The sequence below is a fragment of the Corvus kubaryi genome, unplaced genomic scaffold (genome assembly GCF_017639235.1).
Source record: "Corvus kubaryi isolate FWS band 111438036 unplaced genomic scaffold, C.kubaryi_AGA036_p1.0 37353, whole genome shotgun sequence".
Classification (NCBI taxonomy): domain Eukaryota; kingdom Metazoa; phylum Chordata; class Aves; order Passeriformes; family Corvidae; genus Corvus; species Corvus kubaryi.
In genome coordinates, this window is record NW_024581115.1 from 6,270,775 (window position 1) to 6,292,608 (window position 21,834).

At 48.4% G+C, this 21,834-nt stretch overlaps 1 protein-coding gene across 3 annotated transcripts in view; it reads right to left on the bottom strand.

Moving 5' to 3' along the window:
- Positions 1-9,594, bottom strand: part of GAS7 (growth arrest specific 7) — a 59,866-nt gene extending 50,272 nt beyond the window's left edge. For 2 of the 3 annotated variants that reach the window (XM_042032736.1, XM_042032735.1), the window contains exons 1-2: positions 8,840-8,970; positions 3,188-3,311 (exon numbers count right to left, since the gene is read on the bottom strand). In XM_042032736.1, coding sequence (XP_041888670.1) covers positions 3,188-3,311; positions 8,840-8,872 — 157 coding nt within the window. In that variant the 5' untranslated portion in view covers positions 8,873-8,970. Of the gene's footprint in view, positions 1-3,187; positions 3,312-8,839; positions 8,971-9,571 lie in introns of those variants that run through there. The other variant, XM_042032737.1, reaches the window with a different exon arrangement.
- Between the last annotated feature and the right edge of the window lie 12,240 nt (positions 9,595-21,834).

Genomic DNA, 21,834 nt, shown 5'->3' on the forward strand with positions numbered 1-21,834 from the left:
GGGAGGGCTCCAGCTGAGGAGAGCTGGGGATACTGCTGGATGCTCTGTGCCATGGAGAGGAGCCCTTCCTTCCTTCCTTTCTTGCTTCCTTCCTTCTCAACCCTCTCCATAAAGAGATTTCTGGTCCCTGGGAGATCAGAGAAGTGGCCGTGACCTTACACACCAAGAGTTTTGCAGCAACTGCTGTTGGTGGGTAATGATGAGTAGGAGACCTTTAATTACATAGTTCACTGAAGGCTGGAGTGATCTATGAAGGCCACTGAAGGCCAGCCAGCTGTCTTCCACTGACCTCTGAGTTCCCATGTGTGTGCATTAAATAGTGACAGCTCTGTCAAATGCTTCAGCATAGTTTCATCATCTGGTAAATGGTAAACTGAGAGCAGCCTAGAAGTACATCTGCACCTTGATGAAGAAGAGACCTGGCTCCTGCTGCTGAAACAATGGTGCTAAGGAGGCCAAGCAGGACAGAGGCCCATGGAGCCCTGTGACAGAGATGTGTGCCAGCACCATGTCCTCATGACAAACATTGCCAGTGTTCATCTTAGTACTCCCAGCAGCAGCTGCAGCAGTGACAGGACAAATAAGCAGTTCAGACAAGTCAGCAGTGAGCTGTCCAGTCTGTGAGACTGGCAATAAATACTACCCATGCCAACGCAGCTCTACCACAGGAAAGAAGGAGACTGCAGGTTTAAGGCTTATAGCATATTGTCTTTGACTTATCCTATGGCTCAAACCCGGAGAATACATCCTACTCAAAGTGCAGTTCCACTGGTAGGAGCAAGTCCCACATGCCAAATGTGACTTCATGGTGGCTGCTTGGCCCAGCAGGTCCAGCTCTGCAGCACAGCCAAGGAAGAAAGTGTATCAACGTGAAACTGGGCCAACATGAGCCTATGGATAGTTCTGAACTACAAGTTTTGCAGGATCAAAGGTCAAATTAGTCAGATTAAATCAAAACAGTGTCCAGACAGGTGCTCATGCCAGGCCTGGACAAGGCTTCACCACACACTTCAGCCAAAAGGCCTGGAGGTTGCATTCTGCATTGTCTGAAGCCTAGATGACACCACAGGTGACACTTTTTTGGCACATGAGCACTTTGAGGAAGCACAGGCATTTGAGATCTGACTCTGACCATGCAATACAGCCCAGCCAGAGCAAAAATACTCTCCAGCAGGATCACCCAGCTGACAAACTACCATGCAGTCTCTATGCAGCTGGAAGACTTTGAGGCAGCAGCATATTCTAACTGAGCAGGCTGAGACAAGCTGAGCTTGCCAGGAACACCAACTCAGCTGGAGGTAGTTGAGGGGTCAGAGTGCCCCTGTACATGCTGCAGGAGATTCCTGTTGTCCTACAAAATGCTACAGCCCTCACAGAACTATGGGAGGCTCAGAAATGCAGGATTCTTGAGTCCAGCATAGGAAAGAAGAGCAAGCCTAACTTCAAAGCCGACTGGGTTTAGGATTAGTCTGGTGAGGAGATTCTCATCTGAACAGAACTTGAATAAGTGATCCCTAAAGCAAGGCTCAGGACACAGAAACCCCACTTCTACCCTCTCTTACATGCTGATAATCTGAGAACCACACAGCGCTGTAACAGCTGAGAGCACAACCATAAGTGGTTTGGGCATTCTCCTGAGAAAGACTGGTTGGAAGTGACCTCTGGAAGTCTTCAACCCAGCTACTCTGAGCAGGATCACTGCTAACAACTGATCAACCACAGCTCTGTCTAGCCAGTTTCTGAGATTTTCCAAGGACAGAGATTCCCCCACCTCCCTGGCCATCCTGTGCCAAAGTTATCTTCCCTTCCTAGAGGAATCAGAAGTCTCCTGATTTCTGGCCTGAGCTCCCAAGCAGGATATGGCTACTGGCCCTTGTTACACTACTTGTAACTTTTGTTAGGGAAGTACAAAACTGCCTGACATTATGGAGAAACTTAGTCCCAGCCACCCACCTTTCTGAGGCAGGGTCCCTGTGACAAGAGCTCTTATCACAAAAGAAACAGCCTCTGCCTCTTACTGGTTTTATCTGGCCTCAACCCAGCGATTATGGGTCCATCACAGGGATGGCTCAGCACTGAGTATAATCACCTCCTCACACACATCTGACTTGCAGTGGGGATGGGGTATCAAACTCCTGCTGATCTCCCCAGCTGTGCAGGGGATGCTGCCCATCGGCCAGAGCAAACCGTGCTTGAAAATGGAGGCAAGGCTAGATGGAAATGTACCTTCTGCAGAGGTACCTTCTGAGGGAGTGTCCTCTAAGATGTGAGTGCATCAAACCCCAGTAAATAATGGCTTGGCAAAGTCCTAGGCCAAAGCCTTCTGAAATAAAACACATCAGTCCCTGAACAGACCATGAGGTGTATTGGGACAGCCCGTGGCTCTCCTTGTGAGTGAGATAAAGGAATGCCAGGGGTCATTCCTGATGGCTGCAACTTCGATGTGAACAAGGTTAGCTCCTGCTGGCCTCTCCTTCATGTCACTCTGGCATTCTTTTTGCTAAAGAAATGTGGATTTGCTGGTCACAAGACCCTGTTTTGCAATGCTGCTGTGAGCTCATGATGAGAAGAGCAGGCAGAGACAGAGCCTTAGGTAACCGAGAGGTGGTACAAGTTTGACAGGTCTGGAGCAAGTGATAAGATCGTGAGTTAAGTCTGCTCCTCTACCAACACGACAGTGAATAGAACACACACATATAGACTGAAAGCTTTGTCTGTGCTGTCCCATTACATCTGTTTTTCTTTCCTTGTCTCCATGGGCAAGCTGAGTTCACTGTTTCTGTTTTCCTCAATGGTGCTTTAGTGATATCTGATGTTCTATCAAACTACTTTACATGTATGTATCTGTAGAGACATAAATACCTCCAAGTAAAGGAAATAGGGAATGTGGTAAAAATTTTATCTTTAACAGTATTTCATATTCTAAAACATTTACAACAGGGGCATTTCTATTTTACATTCTCTGTCTTTTGTAAACGTTTCAGAACTCTTCTGATGGTCAGAATTCAGATGACAGAGGATCATAAAACTAAATCTTCCTGTATTTTCTTTCATATGGTGTCAGGATCATATTAACTACCTTGGCTCTGCAGCTTATTTGTTATCAAAATCAACTAGCAAGATGTTTTCCTGAAACAGATCTGTGCTGGTATGGTGAAATATTTACTGGAAAGCCACCCCCACTTACCATTTGTGAAGGTGTTCACATAGTACCTGCGACCCTGGGGAGACATGTAGCTCTGCCAGCCGGGGGGAAGGTGGCCGTTCAAGGTATCTTCTCCTGGCTGAGGAGTTGCCTTCCGGGGTTTCTGCTGAGAAAAGAAAAAAAACCAGAACTATTAAATCAATATCTAGATAATGTAAAGTCTAACCAGACACATCTGGAAAGAAATTAAGTGGTTTGGCATTCTAGAGATTCCAATACACCGAAAGACTTTCAGTCCATTTCTCCCTTCATCTGTCCTAGATTCATCCAGAACATGAAGCAACACTGCCTTGAAGAAATCACCCTTTGGGACAGAAATGAACCCCTCTGTATTTAATGTCCCAAGGCACCTGGACCTGTCCAAGAAAATGACTCCTGTTAAGCAATAAAATGCAAAGCATAAAATGATCAAGGGTCTGAGAAAGAGGCAGGCATCTGGCCCTCATGGACCTTCCTGAGGATATACCAGTGGGTCAAAGCACTGATCACAGAGGTGCTGTCACAATTTTACAGGGGCACCACCACCTTCAGACAGTTCCAAGACTGCAGAGCCATGTTGCCTACAGGAGTCACGTGCTGAAGTAAATTTATTAGGATGCTGATTATACAGATAATGCATGTAATTAGAAATGCAGACATTACTGATCTACACACAATCTGGGTCCATATTGTCCAGATACAAGATCATTAGGATCCAGATTAATAAGAGTGATCCAGATAATTAGGAAGAGCAGGAGATGAGCACCAGGCTGTCACCTGCTCTCCAGGCACACACAGAGGACTGCTGTCAGGGTTCAGGTGCCACATCTCAGCTATACATCTCTTCACCAACTCAGCTGCAAGCCTCAGTGAAGCTTCAGGGTGTGGAAAAAGAAAGAGGTGAAACTGAAGTGCATGTAATTGTCTGTACTACCTTGCATCCCCTGGACTATTCCCTCTTACAAATAGTTTTGCTATTACCAGTTTTGCTGGTTTCTTGGTAGCTTGGGATTTACAGCTTGATGTGAAATGGGCAAAGAGGGATTCACCTCAAAGGAGGCATGAACACCCTCTGGTCCCTTCACCCAGGAATGCTGAATGTAGGGAGATAAGATGCATGGCCAAAGATCGCCAGTCACAAGTCGCCAGGGCTGCAGCTACGGAGCCAGCAGCCTGCTCCTGGCTCACACCCAGAGAGCTCCAGTTTGCCTTTCCACATTCCCTAAGGCATTCGAGGCACTCACTTTTGTCTCTGTTTGAATTGTCTTCAAAGGAAGAAATGCAGAAGAACAAGGAAAAATGTGTGAAATGGGAACTATTTATCCCACGGGAGCTAATCCTTATCCAGGAAATGCCTTCTGACATGGTGGGGAGCAGGTCTGAAATATGCACTGGATTCACAAGCAGCCACATCCAGGGGACTTTCAGCATCTGCTGCACATACTGTTCAGACACTGAGAGCCATAAGAACAGCATCATTAGTCAGAAATTTGTGATGTGTCCTTCTGCACACCCAGCCTCTGAGTGAAATTCCAACTTTGTCCCAACCCAGAATAAAAGGTACATTTAATGATTTAGGAGCCAACAGCCTACTTTATGTTTCTTTTCAGTTTCAAAAAATTCTTATTATAATGGCTTTTGAGGCATTGGAGAATGATGTTGGATTCGTGCCTCATCAAGAGTACTTGGCACAAACAGGTCACAGGTGCAAGGCAGCCAGATGGACACAAGGCCAACGGGAGGTGAATCTGTCTCACCACTGCACCACAGATGGAGCCTGTGCTGGGTCAGATTTTAGCTCCTCTCCTTGAGGAGAAATACACTGGGATACTGGGAAACTCAGCTGGCCCAGCATCAACAGAACCAGCTCCCTCAGGAGATCTGAAGGGACTCTTCCAGGTGTAAGACTCCAATCTCATGGCCTGCATGCTGATGGCAGGGGGGCATGCAGGGTTAATCAGTAGGATCTCTGCCATCTATCCCTATCCCCCATGTTTCTGCTCTCTAGGTTTAATCAAATCAATTTACAGCTCTCCCCACCCTGCTGTATGTGTGAGAAAGCAGTAGCTTTCACAATTTATGTTACTGATTGATTTTTTTCTTATCTCTGTCCTCACATCTTACCCAACACGGTCCTGGTGCACAGGCAGGAGAATGGTGAGAAGGCCAGGGCTAAAAGGCATTCAGGGGGTTCAGAATCATGGAATGGTTTGGGTTAGAAGGGTTTGTACAGACCATCTCATTCCACCCCCTGCCATGGGCAGGGACACCTTCCACTATCCCAGGGTGCTCCAACCCTGTCCAGCCTGGCCTTGGACACTGCCAGGGATCCAGGGGCAGCCACAGCTTCTCTGGGCACCCTGTGCCTCACCACCCCCACTGGTGGTGGGTTTCCTAATATCCAATCTAAACCTGTGCTCTTTCAGTTTAAAGCCTTTCACCATTGTCCTGTCACTCCATGCTCTTGTAAAGTCTCTCTCCATCTTTCTTGTAGCTCCCTTCAGGTACTGGAAGGCTGGAATTACGTCCATCTCCTCTCCAGGCTGCTAACATACGCAGAGGAAGTCAGATCAGAAGGGAACGCAGGATAGCTCCAAGCTATTTTTTGAACCACAAAACCAGACTCTCTCCCAGTATGCTCCGTCAGATAGCACAGAGTACTGGAACAAATCCTGGGACAGCTCCTCCAGCACGGGATGAATGGTCCCCTGTTATTGTTTGCAAAAGCACACTGAGCAAAAGCAAACTCTGCAGTGTGGGAGTGCAGCAGCTCCGGAAGAATACAGCAGCAGGTCAGGTCCCTTGTATTCCCTTCAAGGATATCTGGCCTTGAAAATAACAAAGATACACCAGACTATCTGTGCTGTGCATGAAAACCTCGTAAAGAGGAATCTGGGGTAATCCAGCCCTGGGTTCTGTTTCAGAAGATCCAGATTTCACACATTTTTGCTGCACGCTCGCCGTTTCTGTCCTTAACACCTTCTTTCCCTTCAGGAACTGAAGTCCCTTCATTCCCACTACCCCTACTTCTTAACATGATCCTGCAGTGATTCCATGTGCCAAGCAAGTCACAATTAAACTCAGGTCACTTTAGGGGCCCATGGTGCTCCTCCACTTTGCACAGTCAGCACCACTGCCCTGCAAAGACAGACATTACCAGCTTGCTTAAGGGAAGCTCGAAATTGCCCCAACATCCTTTCAGTCACATTTTCAGTGTTGTTTCACGTCTCCCTGATGGACTGCAGGAAAAACAGGGGTCTTTCACAGGTGAGTGCCATGGCTGCATTCTTAAACAAAGGCACGCCAAGAGATGGATGTGGATGGTATACAGTGAACACCAGCAAATGGTGGATGGAAACAGTATAAAAAGCAAAGTTAACCCAGGGCTTCAGCTGTAGTCCCTGCCAAAATGTGTATCACTTCAAAAAGCATACAAGCATTATGTTTTGCAGTTAATCATTCTATTTTTTTGGTTACTAATATTTCTACCTTTGCTTCTGGTTTTGCAATCAAGAAGTGCTGTGAGCAGAGTGGTCTCTATTAATGATAGTCAAGAGGAAATCTCAGCACTGCCAAATCTGAAGTTCTTGTAAATAATGGGGAAACAGTTTATGTGCGTGTATTGTGGTTTAACTCCAGCCAGCAACTCAGCACCACACAGCCACCCACTTACTGCCTCCCACCCCCGGGATGGGGAGGAGAATTAGAAAAAAAAAAAGTAAAATTCATGAGAGAAGAACAATTTAATCATTGAAATAAAGTAAAAGATAATGATAATAATAGTGATAATGATGATAATAACAAAGAAACGGGATATAACAAAAAGAGAGAGGAATGAAACCCAAGAAAGACAAGTGATGCACAGTACAATTGAACACCATTTGCTGCTGCATGCCCAGCCCTTCCTAGCATTCAGCCTCTCCTAGCCAGCTCCCCCAGTTTATACACTGGGAATGATGTTCTGTGGTGTGCAATATCCTTTCAGACAGTTTGGGTCAGTTGTCCTGGCCTTGCTCCCTCCTGGCTCCTTCTGCAGCTCCTTGCTGGCCCAGCACAGGACATTGAAAAGTCCTCCATTTAGAGTGAGTACTACTGAGGACCGACTAAAACATCAGGGTGTTATCAACATTATCCTCACACTGAATCCAAACTCAGCACTCTACCAGCTACTGGGAAGAAAACTATCTCAGCTGAAACCAAGAGAGCATGGAGTATGTGTGGATCTCTTTGCTTTGTTTTAGGAAAGAATGTGATTCAGCTCACTATTAGGCAGGACTTACCCTTCAGCAGAGACTGCAGAGGAATATCCACTGAATCCTGAGACCACTGCTGTGTTAAGAGCCCCTAACTGGTCCCAGTGCAATCCCCTCCCCACAACACTTGGACTCAGACTCCTATAGCAGCTTTATGGGGGAAAAGGAACTGAAAATGGCATAGAGGAGGAGCTGGAGATGAAACAAAACTTGACTTCATACAGGTTTCCTCATCACCTTGCCCTCACAGAATCACAGAATCACTGACTGGTTTGGGTTGGAAGGGCCATCAAAGCTCATCTCATTCATCCCCCCCACCATGGGCAGGGACACCTTCCATTATCCCAGGTTGCTCCAAGCCCAGTCCAACCTGGCCTTGGACACTTCCAGGGATCCAGGGGCAGCCACAGCTTCTCTGGGCACCCTGTGCCAGGGCCTCAGCACAGTGAAGAACTTTTTAATGTCCAATCTAAACCTGCTCTCCCTCAGTTTAAAGCCATTCCCCTTTGCCATATCACTACAAGCCCTATACTCATCATGTGAGAGCCCAGGATGCTCCGGCACAGATAGTGTGGGATGATGGGATCTGGTATAGATGCACATGGGCCTGCCTGGGCATTATAATGCACCATGGATTAAGTACCTCATTGTTTTGGCATACTCAGCAACCCATCCTTTCAGAAATGAGAGTGCCAGAGAGGCCATAGTGGGTAGCACATAGTCTCTTTTCTGCCAAAACAGGAGATCTAAAGAAAAGGAGAGATTTTCTTGCTCTATTTTCCTTGGCAGACACAACCCTGTCCCAGCCAGGCCATCTGCAGTCCCTTCTTCTTGCTCCAGCATGGTTAAACAGGGACCATGTTTGCACACCTATATGGGAGAAGTTTTGGTTACTGTGGCATGTGACAACAGGCAATCCTGCTGCTGGGACACAGCAAGGACAGGGCCACGGGACTGCACAGGGAGCAGAGGTGACTGGCAGATAGTGTTCCAAGGGGCCAGCTCCACATCTGGCACAGCTCCACATCTGGCACAGCACCCACAGACAGGCTTCAGAGCTCTCCCAAAGCCAGCTCCAACCAGGGCACACCCTGTGCCCAGCCACACGGAACAAGGAAAGTGCTTAGAGGTACCCACGTGTAGATGCACCCCTTCCTCAGACAGATCAGCAAAACTGGACTATTACTTTGATTTCTTGCTCCTATTTTAGGAGAATTATTGCCAGGACAATTTCTGAGAATGGTAAATCACAACAGAGGATGTCTGCATGGAGAAGAGGTTCCCTGTCAGCAGAGAGCATTGCAAACCAGCAAAGAGAGAGCAGCAGGCAGGGACTGGAAGTTGAAGACAAGCCCAGCTTGAAGAAAATTTGCCAGTCATGAGGATAAGTATCAAGGCTTACCAGGGAGCTGTGCACTTCTCGTGGCTCTTCCATCAAGATTAAGTGCCTCTTTCTAGAAGTTCTCCTCTATTCCAATAGGAGAAAAACCCGGGACCCTGACACCCCTGCCCCAGCTCAGGCTGGTTGGGCTTGCGGTCCCTTCTGCTTTCTGAACCTTCCAAGTCCCACAGTGCCTTTGAGCTCAGAAATGTTCAGGCCACTCCCCTCACTGTCACTTCTGGAAGTGTCACCAGCTGCTGTCACCATGGTGGTGGACAGGCAAATCTGGACCCAGAAAGGATGTCTGCAACACATTGTCAAGGAAACAGGAAACCTGAACAATGTGAGCAAAGAATGTGTGACCCCAGGGAAATCCTCCTCCATCTGTATTTGATGCCTGGAAAAGGGATCAAAGCGTCTCTCAAAACATTAAAACCCAACAGCACAAGCACTTCTCTCGCACGAGATTTCCTAGGATCAGAATTCCATGTAGCAGGGGCATGCACATGAGCCAGCCACCCAACAGGTCTTGCTCTACATGACAAGCGATGGTTTTTGTTTGCTGTCTGCAGAAACACAGAGATGGAATTCTCCTGATAAATGCACAGCAGAGAGGAAACAGAAATGAGCAGCAAATGCAGAAGACATCTCAAAGCAGAAAGGGCACTGGAGCTCTTCAGCACCAAACGACATGATAGAGAGGTGGCAAAGGTAAGCACGTGGAATAAGAACAGATCTATGGGGTTAACTCACCTAATCCAGGACAGAAGCACTGACAAGAGGCAGAGGCATTTGCTGTTTAGGTCAAAGCACACAAACCTGACCATCATCTGTGCTTCTTTCCCTGCATCCATGGGCACTGGGCCAGGAATGCCAAGAAGAGGACAACCTGTGTGGGCCAGAGAGCCACCCCCACAGCATCACAACCCTGACCAGGAAATACTGTTTCATCTGGGTACTGCTATACACAGATGGTGTAGAAGCATGTCTGAAGAGAAGGACAGCTGGGTCGGACAGCCTGGATGCTTCATGTGAAGAAGAGCAGCAGCCAAGGCCTGTCCATCGGAGACCTGGCACTTTCTGTCTGGCTGGGCCAGCTCACAACAGGGCAGCATGGCCAGCAGGGAGGTGGTACGTGCCTCTCCCACTCCACCTTTTCTGACTTTCTGACTGTTTTCTTTTTCTTTTCTTTCTTGGTCTTCTTGATCAAGTTAGCAGCAGCCCAGCTCATTCTGTTCCTTTGGAAGAGCACTTGGTATTGTGATTCCCTCCCAGTAGTGGAAAAAAAACCAAAAAGGGTTTTATGCAGCAAAGTGAGGCAACAGGGAGTAACACACATCAGTTCAATTCATGATGGCTTGACCCCGAGGCAAGTTCTGCCTTGCTCAATAGAGGAAAATGACTTCCCATTTTCAAACTGCAGGAAATCCCCATTCTCCTTCAAAGAGGGATCCTGGGGAGGAAACATCTGTGCGTTGACAAGCCTGAGCTCCCTGAAGATGTGTTGGCTTGCACCGTGCTCCAGAGCTCAGAGCAGGAGCAATTCCCAACACACAACCCCAGGGAAAGGAAAGCAAAACAATCCCAAACCCACAAGTTCACGCCTTGAGCAACCTGATCTAACTCTGAACAAGGGGTTGGACCAGAGACCTTCAAAAGTCCCTTCCAACTGAAATTCTTCTGTGATTCTATGATCCTGTTTCAGCAGAGCATGCAGCCTTGGAGAAGAGGAGCCTCTGGCTGTGGGAACGGGCTGGAGGGCAGCATCAGCACACTCACCTGCTGCTGCCACCTGTCCAGTCACACTTGCAGACCCAGCAGCACAAGGGAAGGCCACAGTGCCCAAACAAGAAGCTGCCCTGCAGTGCCCTTCCCAGTGCTGGAAGATCACTGGTAACAGAAAGATGCAAACTACACAGGGGAAACTCCCTGCAAGGAGCAACGCAAGGACACAGCATGAATCTGCCCCAGAACAGCCTCTGTCCTGTGGGGAATGGCTTGTTCTGCACTGACAATACTGAGCTTATGTTTCTGTCTAACTGCAGTTTGTATGACCACTGAACTTGGAAAAGCTGTGTGTCAGTCCCAGGGTATGGTGCAGAAAAGGCAGAGCCACAGAATCATAGAATGGTTTGGGCTGGAAAGGACCTCAAAACTCATTTCATTCCAACCCCCTGCCATGGGTAGGGACACCTTCCACTATCCCAGGTTGTTCCAAGCCCCATCCAACCTGGCTTTGGACACTTTCAGGCATGCAGCAGCCACAGCTTCTATGGGCAACCTGTGCCAGGGCTTCCCCACCCTTAGAGGGAAGAATTTCTTCCTAAAAGCTAATCAAAACCTGCTTTCTACCACTCCAGGCCCTTGTCCAAAGTCCCTCTCTAGCTGTCCTGGAGCCCCTTTGGGTACAGGAAGGTGCCGTATGGTGTAGTTAAAGAACAGGGGTCTGTGTTTGATGCCTGTACCAACCTGTGCCCTGGCTCAGGAGAAGGCTTGGGGCACCCACAAACCCCTCGGCACTACCCACAGCCTCTCTCTGCCTCGTACTTTGAGTCATTCTGTATTTTGTTCATTTTTATGCAATCTTTCTTGCTCAACATTTGGTTTCCATGGAGTCACATACACTGTGTGAAACAGATTTATATATAGAAAGTGGAACGGGTCATATGATCCGTCTTGGTTGTCACGGCAACCAGCACAGCTCCCCTTGGGCTGAATAGGATGGCACATTCTGCTGGGGACAAGTCACCCTCCCTGGGTGGCCCTGCCCGTGCCACTGCCCTGCAGTGCCAGTCTTCTGCTCTGGGCACTGGCCTTGGCTCCAGCCTCCTGTGCCACCAGCCCTCGCCCCCACAGAGGACAAACCCCGTGCCTGTGCTGAGAGTTAGAGCATCTCAGAGTGCTGGCAGGTTGAAGCTAAGGGCTGAACTATGCCCAGCACATACTCACATTCCAGTTTAGCTGGGCAGCTCTCATTTTTCCCAGTTTTAAAAATCTCCTTGTGCTAGTAAGTTTCCTCTGTGCCATTCCACTCTGCTTCACTCCTTCTTCGTTCTAAATGATTTCTGCATCTCCATGCAGCTGCTGTTTCCTTGGATGCCATCTCTGCCACCTTCCCACCAGCCGACGGTGGCTGTGACCAGGTGGTGGCCAGCTCTCCCGTATCTCTGCACTCCTCTCTTTCTCGTTGGGCTCTGGAACACAGTGTGCATGCTTCCCACCAGATCTGCCAGATCCACAGCTGCCAAAAGCCTCCCTTCTCACCCGCCCAGCTCCCTGGCTGTGGCACAGGCATGTGCCCAGGACTTGGCTTTAATGTAATATACATGAAAAGCACTGTGCTAGCAGAGGATGAGCCTTCTGGGAATAGTACACTTTTCTCTGTCAGTACCATAAATAAGGGAAAACCAAACTGTTTCTGAAGGATGCATGACCCACGGGGACAGACTGGGTGATGTTTTCTGCCTTGGCGCTGCGTGAGAGACCAAAATGTGTGGGAAGAGAAATGCTCTGACCTGTGAATCCCATCCTGACCCCTTCAAAATAGGGGCTGTCAAACCAGAAGTGAAAAACCTGAGTAACTCCAGCGCAGCTCAGCCCTCTCCCTTCCTTCCCAACATGTGCCTGGTGCACAGAGCCATGTGCCAGACTGGGAGAGCTCACAGCCCTGAGCTGCAGCTGAGCCTGGCCCCTGTGGTGGGGCATGTGGGACTCCTGGCACCAGGGCTGGTCCAGATCCCACCACAGACGATGCTCACTCCCTGGCAAAGCAGCAGCTCAGGGAGTGCTTGGCAATAGCTGTCAGTGGGTTTTGGCTGAGGAGGGAAGGTAGGCAGGTGTGAGAAGTAGGAAGCGTAAGAAAGATGGCAGGGTTGAGGTTCAGTGTGGGAAAAGAGCATGGGAGTGGGGCCTTGATTTGAGGAGAGTGGTTAGCAAGAAAGACAATGAAAAGCCTTTGACAGCAGGGATTTGGGGAGTGGCAAGTGTGCAGGAGGGTGACAGCAGTCTGCAGAGGACAGCCCAGCTGTCAGCCTTCTCGCTTCTTCCTCTGCCTGAGCTGTGCTCCCTTTCCTGTGCTTATTTTTCTGTGCGCTCTCAGGGGGTGACAGCATGCAGCACTTTCTGACAAGGGTGCAGAGATATGGCACTGAAAGAGCAACCAAGAAAGGGGAAATGAAGTACCACCCTCTCACCAGGTGCCAAGGACCATGGAAAGCCAGATGGGAATAGTGTCTGTTCTGAGAAAGCCCATCTAGAACACAGTGACCAACAGCTGCATGCACATGGCCTCCCTGCAAGGATAATGCACCCGCAGGGAGCTCAGGAATCACCCCCAGGAAAACACATGGTTGTTCTTCCTTCCCGTGCTAATATACAACAAATCACTCAATGGACAAATCTGTGCAATTCCCTTTGAGCAGCCCCTCTCCTGTATCCAGCTGAGCCATGCATGGACAGGTGATGGCCAGACTGACACTGGACAGGAAAAAAGCTGTGGGTGACCACATTGAGCAGCAGCAAGGCGTTGGCACTGCTGGATGGAGCTTCTACAGCACGGCCTTGGAAGGTCAATGAGGGGACATGTAGACAGACTGCTGTGGTATTAGGAAAAATTTCTTCACCAAAAGGGTGGTCAGGCTTTAGAAGAGGCTGTCAAGGCAAGTTGCTGTCCCTGGAAGTGCTCAGAAAATGTGCAGATGTGGTGCTAAGGGACATGGGTTAGTGCTGGACTTGGCAGCTCCGGGTTAAAGGCTGGACTCGATGATCTCAGAGGGCTTTTCCATCCTTAGGGAACCAGTGATTCTATGGAGGGCCCAACTCCACACACAACAGAGCACAGAGGAATGGTAACAGAACACAGAGGGACAATGATGGGAGCTGAGATAACCTAATCCCACAAACACGACACTCTGTGTAGTCACCCTTGTGGTGAGAGCCATGAGGCCCTTGGTTTGGGGTGAAAACCATCACAGTGAGTCACAGGAAAGGTTCTCTAGACCATGGAACAGACTGATGGAGGGATGCAGGGAAAGAGGTACTATAGGAGACAAAGGATGATTAGGGGTGGATGGCTAGAGAAAAAAACAAAGGTGGGAAGGGATGAAACCAGTGAAGGGTAAGAGGATTCAAGGAACCAGTCAAACAGGCAGCTGGTGATCACATTTGTCTGTCCATGCCCTGGCTGATGACTGCAGTCTGTCCTGTGTAAGAAACAGGGTACTGAAGAGGAAAGAGGCAGATCTTGGCATCAACACGTGACCTTGGAGACCCCTGTGGGATTCCTTTGTTCAAGGTCTCTCCCCAGGGCTGTTTCTGCTGCTGTACCACTCAATTATTAAGTTATTTTTTTCCCCAAAATTTGATGCCTGATACTCTGTTGTGGGAAACCTGGAGTAGAGAAGTTTTTTCACAAGCCTCACCCGTCTCAGGAGGGATGTGCCACTCTGTCTCTGACACCAGCATCTGGTACAAGGCAGAGTACCAGGGCCAAGTACTCTGAAGGGCTGTGTTGTTCTGGGCATCCAGGGACAACAGGGCCATTGTTGAGCAAACCTTGTACTGTCAGAGTCACCCCCAGAAGCACAGAGAGTCACAAGTCCAGATCAAGCCAGCTGCAGCATTACTGCTTGTCTCCAGTTTGAAATGACCTGCTGTGGGGACAAGTCCCTCTCTGAGTGACTGCAGAGCGTGGCACACCAGCTAGATGGTCAGAGACCCGAGAGGCAGCCAGGGAGCTGAGGGCACGCTGCCTGCTCCAGGTACTCTGCCCTGGAAGGGTGACTGGAAGCAGTTAAAAAAAGAAACTTCCCACAGACTTAAATTCACAGCCTGACCCCTCTCCCTGGGCTGGGGCATGAAAAAGGGGGGTAGAAAAGTCACCCTCAGCAGGCTTGAGGGCAAACAAAGAGCTGGGCAGCATGGCTGCCTTCCGGAATTCCTGTGCCTGTGAGTGCAGCTGGGTTTGGAGAAATGGAACATCTGGGAATAATGCCAAATGTTTTAATGTGGGGCCTCCAGCCTGTGCAGTGCAGGAAGCTCAGCCTGGCTGAGCGCTCTCTCTACCTGAGTTGCTGTCTTCCTGCAGCATCCTCTGCAATTCCAGCAGCTGGATGCAACTCCAAACAATGCAATTCCAGCATCCTCTCTCCTGTCTGTGCCAGGGCATGCCTTACGTGCTTCATTTCTCATACATCACCAGGGTTTTAACAAGCCCCATTCTACAGCTGTGTTCTGCAGTTTCCCAGACACAATAAAATCACTTGATAACAACTAATAATCAGTGTCCTTCCAGGAAGAAAGGGATTCTCCCTTAAAATATAGAGACCCTCCCATATGCACACACAAGCAGAGCTAAGGCACAGCAAGCTCAAAACTTGCTGCAGTCATCTGCCATAAACATCTATTTACAGAAACATTTTGGAGCAAGTAATGTATCTATAAGTTAGAAAAGCAAGTAAAAGCATTGTAGGTGAGTTTCTGGAGATCTGATCCGATCTCCAGAGCTGGCGTATTCTCCTTCTCATGAGAAGTTAATCAAAGGACATTCTGAGAGTGTCCAAAGAATAATCTCAGTTAGTTGCCTGTATTTATCACAGAATCGCTGAATACTTCAGGTTGGAAGGGACATTAAAGTTCATCCCATTCCAACTCACTGCCATGGGCAGGGACACCTTCCACCAGACCAGGCTGCTCTGAGCCCTGTGCAACCTGGCCTTGGACACTGCCAGGGATGGGGCATTTATTCATTCATCTTTAACTACTTTTGAAAAGACTTTAACTAATCTTCTCTCTTTTAGGAAGAATGTTGGACAAGGTGCCTGAGAACCTTATGTTTAATGAGCTGCATTTCTGATAATTTTATTATAAGTACTATCTCAAAACCCACTAAATTAAACAAAATTGGAATAGTTAGCTCAGATTATGTTCCTGGCCCAAGGCCTTATGCAATCTTTTGGCATATTATAACTACACTTCCCTCTACTTTAAAATGAAATTTGCTTCCCTCTGTTGCTGTGGTTGGGCAGATCCCCACATAACACACCTTACTACTTTTGCAAGCAGCCGGGATGGAAATCTTTTATTTACAAACACCCTCAATTTTTCTTGAACGGTGTTTCCCTGCAGAGGAAATCTGTTCCCTGGATTAAATGGCCCTCCGTGACCAAAACTTTGGGAACCTCAGATGCAGAGAAAGCAATGAAATGGCCAAGATACAAAGTGCTGCCAGATGCACATTCCTGCGCCCTCCCTCGTAATCTCTCTCAGGCGTGGGGAATGTGACTGTTGTGCCTGTAACTCCAGAGCACAATGCACTCACACAGACACACCACCTCTATTTTTTTTTTATTTTTGCTGCTGCTACAGATCTTAATAACTGAGCAAACAAACAAACAACAGAATAAGGCATGGGAGGAAGGCCATTCTCACAACTTGGCAAGCCTGAACGAGGCTGCAGGAGCCCCTGCACGGAGCCAGAGCTCACCCTGCCTGCTGCCGTGGCCAGACAGACGGACAGACAAGCAGCCAGGCAGACAAACAGGCAGATGAACAGGCTGCTCTGAGAGCAGGGCCATATGCCCACGTCTGCTGGCAGGTCAGGGGGGCGCAGGCAGGACAAGGAACTTTAGGTGCAGTGCACAATGCTTGGTGCCCCTCGCAGCTGGGACGCAGACTCCTGCCAGGCTCAGCAGGCAGGGAGAGCCCCAGTGACACCAATTACTGCATCTGCAGCGTTTTTCCAGGGGCCCCTTCTCTAAGTGTGCCAAGTGTGGGGCTGCCTTTGTACCCTGACAGAAGACTGAGATGTTTCTCAGGAAAATCCTCCTTCTCCACCAGGCTCAGCTACTCTGGAGGTTGCTCAGGCGGGACATGCTGAGCATGACCACAGGTATCTCTGCCTGGCTGCCTCAATCCTCTCCCACAGGAAGGTCTGGGCAGCCACATCAGAGCTGTTTGCATGCCTAAGATCAAGGCCAGCCAGTGTGTGACATCCAGGTAATGCAGGATCCTGAAGAAGCCCTCGGTGGGCAGAGCAGCAGAGGGTCTCCAGCGCTCTGCAAGAGCTGACTGGTCCCCTCTTCCCCGTGCTCCTGGAAAGGACCGAGCTGGTTCTCATCGATTCATCAGCACCAGCACCTCCCTGCAGCTACCGTCCCCTCTTCAGCATTCCTGCACAGTGGCTCTGCTCCTTCTTCTGGCCTTTCTGATTTGGAGGACACAAGCACAGGACACCTGTGTGTTTCTCCCACATGCAAGCTTCCCAGGACTGTAATGTGAGCAGCCATTTCACTAGAGCAGTCCTTGGGGAAGTGAATGCCTCTTATCACTGGCTGAAATTAAAGGGTTTGCTCACATTCACCTTCTAATTAGTGGCCTATGTCTGAGGTAAAAAACCTGTTTCTTGTCCTCATAGCTGCTGCTCCTGGCCTTCTACACACTGAGGGGACATCAGATCTCATTTGCCTGGTTTAGCTCTTTTTAATCAAACTCCACCATACAAACATTTCATCTGAGAAGAAGAATATCCAGGTCACCGCATTTGTGCAGTGAAAGTCATTCAGTCCCAGTCCATATGCAAGAATAACATTTAAGGGAGCACACTGCCAATGGTGGGGAGGACTGGAGAGATGAGGGATGGCAAAGGCAGACCTCAAGGAAAGTGCTGGGAGACAGCAGTGGCAGCTGAGCAGGAGACCTGCTGGTGGGAGATGACCAACTGCAGATTGGTCAGACGTGTGCAGAAAAATGGAGCAGGCAGAAACACACAGGAAATATCAATTCAGTATTCAGCTCAGAAAAAATGAAAGTGGAGAAAACAGCCCAAAAAAACAGCCAGCAGGGAGGAAATCCCTGGAAACAGTTACTGATGAATTTTAATTTGCCCAGTGCAGTAACTGAGCATCCTCAGAAGAACACAATGAATGTCACTGGGTCCCCTCCACCCTCTCTCTTTTCCCAGTCAGTCTCCTGTCCCACTGGTTTAAAGATGATGATGAATAAACTGGCCATTTTAAAACTGCCTTGCACCTCAGTCCCTGGGACTATCCTGCCACGAGGATGCATTTCCAACATGGTCCAGACACTACGACCTGCTGCATGCTCCAGATTCATCAAACCACACTCTCAAATCAGATTAAAAAATATATTGGTTTGATTGCTCTACACCTAGCAAGTTAATCTTGTTTATGGAACTGGGCATTTCAGTATCTGACTTCCTCTTATGTCCATTACAGCACATAATTACCCATTACGGCATCAGTGAATTTGAATAATTGTAATATGGAAACATCAGAAGTCATTGGGACTGGGAAGCCTTTGTACTTCATACTAGGCATGTAAGGGAATGAACCTTTTAGACTGCTTTTAAATTAAAAAAAAGCTGCCAGCTATTCCCATGACAAGTACAGAAGTGTAGGCGCAAAAGTAGATAAAATCAGCAGAAAAGTACTAACAGTAACAGGAAATACTTTATAAATGTATATTAAGAGGAAGACCAAGTAAAAGAATCAGTTGCAGCGCAGCAGAGGAGAGCCATCCTTGAATGACCATGTTCAGGATATTCAACAAAATGTCATTTGTTAATAAAGAAGTCATCCATCATCAAGTGGCTGTCACAGTTAATACGAACAACAAAGATTTCAGCCTGCAGTAGGGAAAGAATAAGATGGAGAACCCTGAGATTGATAGACTTTTGAAGAACTGGCTCAAAAATCTCAGAGCATTTGCTAACCTTCTCGGAGAATTCATGGAAAATCTAATGCAAAAGAGAGTAAAAAGCAGAGATCTAAAAAAAATGACCTGAACAGAAAGAGAAAGAAGTGGTTTAATACAGGGCAGGAATGAATGAAAGGGGAGTGTCTCAGCTATGCCATCAATCTACTGAAAAGAAAAAGGGTGGTTTATTTTCCCATCCCTCAAAGGAGAAAAATGAATTTAACTTGCAGAAGGGAAGGTTCAGGATGGAGGTGGTATTGAAGCCACAGTAAAGGCTGAACTTCTTGAGGAAAATACCAAATAACTATTTATAAGAAATGATGTAGGTATTATTCAGCCTTTCTGAAGCAAAGGAGTATGCCTGTGACTGGAGTATGAGGTACACATATGTATCCTCGGCAGCTGTGTCCAAAGATTACACTATGCTGACATTCCACTGTGAGGTGGCTTGGAATGGACACATTTGATACGAAAATAGAATTATTATTTAAAGTATGACATCATGTATTAGAAAGAAAATAAAACCTAACCGAAATAATCTAATAATCTAATAAGGACATGCTACTTAGCAAAGATCAACACTTGGAGCTGAAAGTTAAGAATTGGGGTGGGGATGATACAATCTTTCTGACGGCATTCACAATGAAACCTTTAATAATATTATCACAGTGAAGGTGCTGTCTGGCCACCCTGCGCTATCTGGACATCATCACCTCAAAGAGGCATGAAGAAATCATTCCTAGCCTATAAACCCTCTCCACATGAACCTCTGCAAGCTTTTGCATGTGAAGCACGGTAGTATTTGCTGCTGAGGTATTTTGAAGCCTGGGACTGCAAAAACAAAATTAAACCTAGGCGAAACAAGAAAGTTCTGTTGAGTCTGCTGATCATATTCCACTACTTTAGATGGGATTTTTAAGGCCATGGGGTTTTTAAGTCATATGCTTTGGTGAAAAGGGTAGAATTCCATTTTTAACCTAGACTTAATATAAAAATAAATGGTCATAAATTTCCAGATAACAAGCTGCTACCCTGTGGAGAGCAGGAAAAAACAAGCATTGCAGCACAGCTTTTGGTACAGCTAATCCAGGAGTCATGGAAACACTCTTGGTATTACCCAAAGCACCAAGCTCCTACAGGGTCCCCTGTTAGGAGCTTGTCTTGCTCAGGGCACCTCACTGCCTGTGCTACTTCCCTTCTGAGACTTCCAGTGAAGTCCCAACCTCTCTGTGACACCTGTGGTGCTGCACCCAGCTGCCTGAACACTTGCTGGGCTCAGAGAGATGCAAGGTGGGGGAAAAAAAAGTATTTAATTCTGGGAAAATTTAATTCAAACCCAAGAGCCACTTTCTGGCTGTAAAAATCGTATCTGCACCCTCCTGCTCTGCTGCAGCAGCCTTGGTTGTGGAGGAAGGAACAGGGAGCCTGAGCACAGCCCTGCATTTGCAGGCAGGTCCCACCTCCTGGACACCAAACCTTGGTCTCATGCCCAGGAAAGAAGCAGGACGATGCAGAACAGATGCTGAATTCAAACTACAGATTGATAACAACACCCTCAGGCTCCTGCTCTGACTTAGCAAGAGAAGAACAGCTTGGCAAGACATGACAACTACATCTCAGTGCAGTTCCTTGTGGGATTGCCATACAGCCTGTTTGAGCACATCCACAGGCAGAGCTGCTCAGTGCTGTTGCCTCCACTCAGGACTGCAGACCTCAGCTGAGCAGGTGCACACAGCCAAGTCAGTGCTCTCTGATCACCAGGGAGGAAAAGAAGACCCAGCTCCTTCAGCCTGGACATCTGAAAAAGCACTGGGAGAGTCTGACCTCAGGAGTTTCTCTTCCTCAGTTGGCTATAAGGAATCTGAGTGTTTTGTCTTTTTGAAATAAGGATGAACTTGTTCTTCATTGTCTGCAGGACTGAGAAGTTCCTGCCCCAAGGCTTCTCACCTGTCCACGCTGGAACATCACAGCAAAAACAATCCTTGAAGCTTATGAGAAACCTGCCATCTCCCTGGACACCGTGTGCTGGCACTTCTGATGGCTCCCAGGGGCAGCAGGACGGTCACAGCACAGCAGAGCAGTTCCCTGAGGAAGCATGTGGTGCTTGACTCCACGCAGAGAAGAAGAAACTGAAGCCATGTCTATCAGTTTCTTCCCTTGAGCTGCTCACCTGCTGCAGGAGGTTGTGAGAGGTTAATCCTCCTCTCCTGGAGACCATAAATGAGCCAGCAGACCCCAAACACACACAGCCCCCACCAGGCACAGAGGCTGCCAGGAGGAGCCCTCGCTCACACCATCCCAGGAGTTTTCCACTGGTGAGCTCTGGGCAGCTCCTGCCAGGCATAAACCAACACTCATCCCCTTTGGAGAAACCAGCATCTCTTGTATCACTTGTACAGAAGGGTTGGACACCTCTCTCATGAGGTGAAGATAACCTGCCTGAGTAGCACGCCTACGTGTCAGTGACCAGGCTGAGCTCTGGCTCTGCTGCCATCTGTAACACCTTCCCATCTGTGTGCTCAAACTGCTCCAGCCCCCATCCAGAGAAGCATGGGACACACTCAGCATTCCTGGAGATCAGGCTGCTGCAGCCACAGGGGAAAACCCCAGGGGAGGCACTGAGGTGGCTGAAAGCAGGGTCTGGCCCCTCTGCCCACTCTCAGCATCCACTCTGAACAGGTTCTGGTGCTCGATGGCCTCGTGAGCTCACGCCACACAGAAGCTGCCCCAGGAAAACATCAGTGCTCAGAGCTGGACCAGTGCATGGAGGGAGGTTCAAGAGGGCCCTCAGGGGCTGCTGCTGAGTGCAGATGGAGTTACAGAGGCAGAAGAGGGTTTAAGGGGAGGACAGAGCAGCTCAGGTCTCCAGCACTGCCATAGCTCTTCACCTGTCACAGCCCAAACATCCTTCACACGACTCTAAATGTTTCTGTGCATGCTGCTGAATTGGAACAGCTTCCCAGCAGCCTGGGATCTGCAGGATGGCTGTGCCTGGGCATCTGTGCACACGCTGCCCTCCTGTGCAGCCCCCATGCACCAGTGTCTGTGCCTTGGCACTCACTGGCACTTCACAGGGGTCAGCAGTGCAGGGCTTCTCCTGCTGCAGCAGCTCTGTGCTGCTCACTCCAAGTTTCTGTAATTGACTGGGTTAAGGGAAAAAAGTTGGTAGGATTACAGAAGGAATTTTTTTGGTGAATTTTGCACAGCTGCAGGATCTCACCATGTGAAGAAAAATAAAACCTGTTTTATTTGAGGGAAATCTGAGAGGTTATCTTAGTTTTGGCCTGACTCTAGTAGTTGTC